At 53.7% G+C, this 7,062-nt stretch overlaps 1 protein-coding gene across 2 annotated transcripts in view; it reads left to right on the forward strand.

The window, feature by feature from the left end:
- Positions 1-6,827, forward strand: part of MEIS3 (Meis homeobox 3) — a 9,061-nt gene extending 2,234 nt beyond the window's left edge. Inside the window, exons 3-12 of one of the 2 annotated variants that reach the window (XM_007458475.1) lie at positions 1-155; positions 252-302; positions 1,286-1,336; positions 1,517-1,666; positions 4,454-4,565; positions 4,752-4,900; positions 5,726-5,937; positions 6,177-6,235; positions 6,342-6,425; positions 6,778-6,827. The exon at positions 1-155 is cut by the window's left edge and continues 41 nt beyond it. In XM_007458475.1, coding sequence (XP_007458537.1) covers positions 1-155; positions 252-302; positions 1,286-1,336; positions 1,517-1,666; positions 4,454-4,565; positions 4,752-4,900; positions 5,726-5,937; positions 6,177-6,235; positions 6,342-6,425; positions 6,778-6,827 — 1,073 coding nt within the window. The remainder of the gene's footprint in view (positions 156-251; positions 303-1,285; positions 1,337-1,516; positions 1,667-4,453; positions 4,566-4,751; positions 4,901-5,725; positions 5,938-6,176; positions 6,236-6,341; positions 6,426-6,777) is intronic. The other variant, XM_007458476.1, reaches the window with a different exon arrangement.
- Positions 6,828-7,062: the final 235 nt, after the last annotated feature.

Genomic DNA, 7,062 nt, shown 5'->3' on the forward strand with positions numbered 1-7,062 from the left:
CGCTCTTCCCGCTGCTGGCCCTGGTCTTTGAGAAATGTGAACTGGCCACGTGTTCTCCCCGTGATGGGGCTGGGACTGGACTGGGCACACCCCCAGGCAGTGACGTATGCTCCTCCGATTCCTTCAATGAGGACATTGCAGCCTTTGCCAAGCAGGTGGGCACCCACCATCCGCTGTGCGCCAGGAGAACCAGTGAAGTGGGCTGGGCAGGAGACAGGATGTGCCCTCCCTGGCCTCTCCCTTTCTCCCAGGTCCGCTCCGAGAGGCCTGTGTTCTCCCCCAGCCCGGAGCTGGACAATCTGGTGAGACCTGGGCCCTCCCCACTCCTCCTCCAAGGGGGTCCCCTGTTCCACTCTCCATAGCCCTGGGATTGGTTGTGGGAGCAAAGAGGAGACCGCCTGGCCCACGTCCTCAAATAGTGATAATTGTTGCCCATTTGCAATGCAGTGTAGCCTAGAGTTTGAGAACAGGGACTCGATGGCCTGAGTTCGAATCCCAGCTCTATACTTACTCGTTCTAAGAACCAGGGCAAGTAGTTCCATCTCCCTGGGCCCCGTTTTCCTCATCTGTAAAGTGTAGCTAGTAATAATTTCTATCTTGTAGGGCTGTTGTGAGCGTATAATGAGTTAAAGAGAGTCAAGCACGTAGCACAATGCCTGGCACTGAATGGGGACTCATTAAGTGTTTGCTGTTCTATCAGTCAGAACGGGGCTCACACCAAAATGAACAAAAGCAGTTAGCTGTAAAGGAGAGAGGAGAGAGGAGAGAGAGAAAGGGAAGAGAAGGAGGAGCGGGACGGAGAGACGGAGAAACACCCCGACTTGTCCCTTCCTTTTGCTTTCCAGCTCCCACCAGAGCTTCCTATTGGCTGAACCCTTTGGCAAAGGACTCTGGGAAATGTAGTTTTCAGGTGAAGGGTGGGAAATGGATCCAAGGGCAAGCAGGCAAAGGATGTGGTGTTATTATTAGAGCATACGTTAGCTCACTCTTCTTGTGATGGGTCCTCTTCTGCCTCTTGCACCTCTTGCTTCTCTTTCTTTGTCTCTGATCTCAATCTCACACTCCCTTGTTCCTTAATTCTGGGTCTCCATCTCTGTCCTCTGTTTCTCTCTGCCCCTGTCGTTTTGTCTTTGTCTCTCTTTGCACTCTTTTTCTGTTTGTCATCCAATGCACTTTTTCTGTTTCTCCCTCTCCTCCTCCTCCTCCTCTTTTTTCACCTCCTCTTCCTTCTCTGTCTCGCTCCCTCGCTCCCTCGCTCCCTCCCCTCTTGTGTCTCTGTTTTCAGATGATACAGGCCATTCAAGTGCTCCGTTTCCACCTGCTGGAGCTGGAGAAGGTGAGTGCTCCTCACTTCCCCTCACGCCCTCACTTGCCCCCCATCCCTTCCCTTCTTGCCCCCTCCACCCCTCCTTCAGGCTCTCTCCCCACCAGAGTTGGAGCAGAAGGCCACCCCCATCCCTATACACCCCAGCCCTGGCCCCCGGGTGGCCCCCCCAGTACCCCGGTGCCCCCTCAGGTCCACGACCTGTGCGACAACTTCTGTCACCGCTACATCACCTGCCTCAAGGGAAAGATGCCCATCGACCTGGTCATCGAGGATCGGGACGGCGGCTGCAGGGAGGATCTCGACGACTACCCGGCCTCCTGCCCGAGCCTCCCAGATCAGGTGGGCCCCAGGATGGGGCGACAGGCATTGCCCTGAAGCCAAAGGCATGCCCAGAGAGCTGGGTTCCACACACAACACACCACACAGCCTCAGACAGCCACAGTCAGACATGGCCTGACCACAGGACATGCACCAACTATGCAACAGCCACACAGACTGCAATACAGCTGGATGACAGCACGTATATACACCCCAACAGCTGCAGATGCCACACATAGACTTGGCTACACCCACATAGGTTCACAAACAGCCACAAAACCCATTACACTCACAGGTGATAGCATATGCCACATACTTAAACACTCACAGTCCAACAGCATAATAGCATCATAGATCACGCAGCCTGATTGAGACACTGCCGTTCTAGAGTGTGTGTGTGAGTGTGTGTGTGTGTGTGTGTGTGTGTGTGCAGTACACACACCTTAACAACGTAACGGCCACCCAGTTGGAGATGGAGCCAAATGGCCCCAGATCTTACCACATAAACTCAGCTACAGCCACACTTAGACCCAGAGCAACCACAGTGCCTGCACACACACACACACACATACACACACACACACACACACACCACACACTACCCCAACCTCTTTTTCTTTTTTATAAATTTATTTCTTTATTTTTGGCTGCGTTGGGTCTTCGTTGCTGCGCGGGCTTTCTCTAGTTGCGGCGAGCGGGGGCTACTCTTCCTTGCAGTGTGCGGACTTCTCACTGCAGTGGCTTCTCTTGTTGCGGAGCACGGGCTCTAGGCACACAGGCTTCAGTAGTTGTGGCGCACGGGCTTAGTTGCTCCACGGCATGTGGGACCTTCCCAGACCAGGGCTTGAACCCGTGTCCCCTGCATTGGCAGGCAGATTCTTAACCACTGCACCACCAGGGAATTCCTACCCTAACCTCTTAACAATTGGACTACTGTAGGTGTGGGCACACACCTTGCCACTCAATAGCCACGTGGCCCCAGATTCATTCAGTCTCAGATACAATCAGACTATAGTTTCTTAGACTTAGGCACCCAGGCAACAATCACACAACAGCTGTGCGGATCCCAGTGAGGCCCATACCCACAAACCGGTCACATTATCAACGCAGCAATTATACAACATGACACCCACACCCAAATACAGGCACGTGGCCATACCACAACTACGCAGACTCGAGCATGCGCACACAGCAGTCACAGATGAGCCTCAAGGACCCTCTGCCCCACAACCCGTATTATGCACCTGCTCAGTAGCACACCATGTGCATGTGCTGATCAGTTACAACCCCCTTGGAGGCATAGCCATATTCTATATCTTCACACAGCTGCCAACACACTCCTATGGCCATCATTCCCCAGCAAAGAATCACGGAGCTGCCTGCCCACTCACGCAGGACTCAGGATACCCACACACTGTCTCCCAAATAGGACACCAACCCCTAGAACTAGAGCCACAAGCTTAGAAAAATAAATGTAGCCTTGCATTTGCCAGATATAGCCACCTGGCCGGTTGAGAGAGTGACACAACCATGCTCAAATACGGCTGCGTGTCTTAGCTCTGCCCATGTGACACCTCTTCTCCAGGGACAACCTTGCCTTGTCGGGCACGGACGTAGGCACATTCACACTTACATGCTGCATGACAGTCTCAGGACCGCTTCAGGTACACTGACATGGACGCTCATCCGATCAGATCCAATGCCAGAAGAGCAGGGTGACAATTCCAACAATGCTCAAAAGCCTTCAGACCTAATGATTCTGTCGTTTGCACACAACCCATCCCCAATGCCCTCAAACTCTAAATTCCACACAGATATTCTGAGCCCGGAGAAAGCTTCTCTAAGGTGCCGTGTCTCAGGCTGAGCCCTGGAAGGACACAAATGATGCATCCATTTGCAGGGGTGAGGGACTAATTACAGAGCAGAGGGCAGGGTCTAGGACATTCAACAGGGGCAGAGGTGTACCCCAGGGCTCAGCAACAGCAGGCGGCTGTTGCCATCCCCACTTCCACCCAATCTGCCTCCCAACAACTGAAGAACCTTAAACCAAATGCAAAGAAATGATGTATCTATACAGGTGGGTAGGCCTCCTGGGACACAGAGCTGGGGCAGGGGGTGAATTCAACACATTGTCAAGTTCCTCAAAGTGTGTAGGAGTTTGGATAGAGAAAATGCAACCCCCGACTCCCTGATCTGCAATTTGGAGACCACCAAATCTCTGAAAATTAGAAGTTGGTGTTTTTTTCCCGTAAGTTTAGTGCAAATTTATTTGGCAGCAAAATCTGACCTGAACTAATGAGAGGCTATTTATAGCCTTTATTTATTCCACTTAGTTAAATATTCATCCATTTCGCTGCAGAAATGTTAATGAGTTTGATGACGAGGTTATGCCCCAGACACTGTGGAGGTGTTAGGAAATACATGGCGTGTGCACTGATTTACTGCCTAAAGATGTGAAAAGTTTTGAATTTTGAAAGAGCGCTGGCTTCCAGTGATTTCTGATAAGGTGCCAGGGATCTGTACAAGCTCATCTTTCTTGAGTGATTGCTGTGTGCCTTTACGTAAATTAACTCATTGAATCCTTACCACACTCTGTGAGGGGGGTGGGGATGGTTGTCCTCCATTTTTGCAGTTGAGGAAACTGAGGCACAGAGAGGTGAGGTGACTTGCCCAAGGTCACACACAGCCAGGAAAGAGGCAGACACAGTCTTCACACTCAGGACTCCCAGCTCCAGAGCCCGTGGTCTTAGCCACTGTAGTATATTATACCCCAAGCCTTGGCACTGACTTCCTACTCCTATTTTCCAGAATACGACATGGATTAGAGACCATGAAGACAGCGGGTCTGTACATTTGGGGACCCCGGGTCCATCCAGCGGGGGCCTGGCCTCCCAGAGTGGTGACAACTCCAGCGACCAAGGTGAGAAGCTTGAGAGGTGGAGGGGAAAGGCGGGAGTCAGTCTGAGGATTGAAGTTAGACAGCAGGTAGGACTTCCAGAGGGGCAAGGATGACTGGGGTGTGGAGTGGTGCCTTGGGGGAAAGTTCTGGGTCCCTCTGGTCCCCCACCTTTCCCGTCCACAGCACAGCATGCCTCTCCCTGCTCAGGAGATGGACTAGACACAAATGTGGCCTCTCCCAGTTCTGGGGGAGAGGACGAAGAGCTGGACCACGAGCGCCGGCAGAACAAGAAGAGAGGGATCTTCCCCAAGGTGGCCACCAACATCATGAGAGCCTGGTTGTTCCAGCACCTCTCGGTGAGAGCCCTGGGGCCCTGGTGCGGGGTGGGCAGAGAGAGAGATGGACAAGGATGGCTACACTGAGACCCGGAGAGAGACCCAGAGACGGGAGACTGAGGCAGCAGGGAAATATTGAGGGAAATGTTGAGGGAAAATATTGAGGGAAAATCTCAAGCAGATGGGGATTGACAAGAGCAAACATCCATGAGCACTACCTGTGTGCCAGGTGCCACTAAGGGCTCTGGACTCATTCAGACCTCTCCCTCACCCCAGACCTTCCCATCCAGTCACCCACCCATCAGTCGTCCACTATCCAGCCAAACATACCCCGTGAGGACAGCGATGTTGTTAGCTCCATTTCGCAGATGAGGAGACTGAGGCCCAGAGGTCTCCCAGCCAGAAGTGGGTTCAAATGCAGGCAGTCTGGCCTTAATCACCAAACCACCCTGCCTCAAGGAGACAGGAGGACAGACAGGGAGAGGCCGAAACAAAGATGGAGATGGGGAGTTATGGACAGCACTGAGGCAGAGCAAGAGAGACACAGGGGGAGACTGAGTCACATTGTGGGAGAGACAGACAGACAGACACAGAGAAAGATAGAGATTGCGACGGGCAGAGACATGCACAAGGACCTAGTGGACTCAGAGAGGGCTGGTGCTGGGCTTTGCCTCCTTTCCCCAGGGCCGTGGAGTTCCCCCAGCTCCCCCCTCCCCCAGCTCCACCTCCCTGATGAGAGCTGGCCAATTAGCCTCTAATTGCTGGAAGTGGTTGGGGGTCACCCACTGGTGTAATTGCCCGAAGCTTGGCTCTGCCTCCCTCCATTGGGCCCCCGGGAGCACGGAGAAGCTCAGACACGCTGCCGTCTCTCCCGGCCTTGCCTCAGCCTGGGCTCACCAACTCCCTGGGACCTGGGCAGGCCAGGCCTGGGGGATCAGAGGGCAGCCAGGCAAGCAGGGTGACTCTTGCTGGTGGCCACAGCACCCATACCCCTCAGAGGAGCAGAAGAAACAGCTGTCCCAGGACACGGGGCTCACCATCCTACAAGTCAACAACTGGTGAGTGACACAGGAGGCCTGGGCGGTCCGTGGGCCAGCCCAGGGTGGGAGGCCGGGCGCTGTCCGCGGTGCTGAAGGAGGCCCCAAAGCCCCTCGGAGCCTCTCTTCTTCCTGCCTCTGCTTTGCCGCCCCTGTGTCCGTCCTTTCTTGCCTGCTCGCTCTCTGTCCCTGTGTATTCATTTCTGCCTCTCTTCTACTCCCTCTTTGCCCCCTCCTCCGTTTCCATGACCCCCTCCTAGGTTCATTAATGCCCGGAGACGCATCGTGCAACCAATGATCGATCAATCCAACCGCACAGGTACAGGGAGAAGGTGGGAAGAGAGGGCCTAGTGTTCCTGGGGGAATATCAAAGCCTGAACCAGGCATCCTGGGGCTCAGCCTGCACCCGTCAACTCCCCTAGCAGGGCAAGGTGCAGCCTTCAGCCCAGAGGGCCAGCCCATGGGGGGCTACACGGAGACTCAACCACAAGTGACTGTCAGGCCCCCAGGTAAGCCATGCCCCCTAACTAAGCCACACCCCCAGCACTCCAGGCCCCTCCTCCGAACAATGTGCCCCACCTTCTGGGATTAAGTTCTTGAAAAATACCTTGCTTCATTTGCTTAAGAGGGGAGTCAAAGATGCAAATGCAGATTTCCTGGTCCCCACCTTTCCTCCCAGAGTTTGCTTCTTCCAGGCTTCAACCACCCATTGGAAAGCTCCACTTTTCCTTAAAGGACCAGCACCCTCTTAAAGGATGACTCAGTTTGTCCTGATAGAGGAGTCCCCTGGGGAAGGAAGGGGGAGTGGGGCATATGGGGTTGTCTGGTGAAGACCACTAACACTCCTCTTTTGTCTTCCAGGATCAATGGGGATGAGTTTGAACTTAGAAGGAGAGTGGCATTATTTATAGAGGCTGGAGTCAGGAGAAATGTGAGTGTCCTAAGTCTAGGGGCACTGGGTTGGAGATTGTGCTATTCTCAACCCCTCGTAAGACCTCCAGACTCCAACAGTGAGCCCACCCAGAGCAGGGTCAGCCTGCGTCCCTGAACTGAGGGTTCTCCAATTCATCCATCCATCCATCAATTCACGCATACATATATTTATCCATCCATCAATCATCCACCAACCCCCCCATCCATCTAAAC

This window comes from Lipotes vexillifer, unplaced genomic scaffold (genome assembly GCF_000442215.2).
Source record: "Lipotes vexillifer unplaced genomic scaffold, Lipotes_vexillifer_v1.1 scaffold371, whole genome shotgun sequence".
Classification (NCBI taxonomy): Eukaryota; Metazoa; Chordata; class Mammalia; order Artiodactyla; family Lipotidae; genus Lipotes; species Lipotes vexillifer.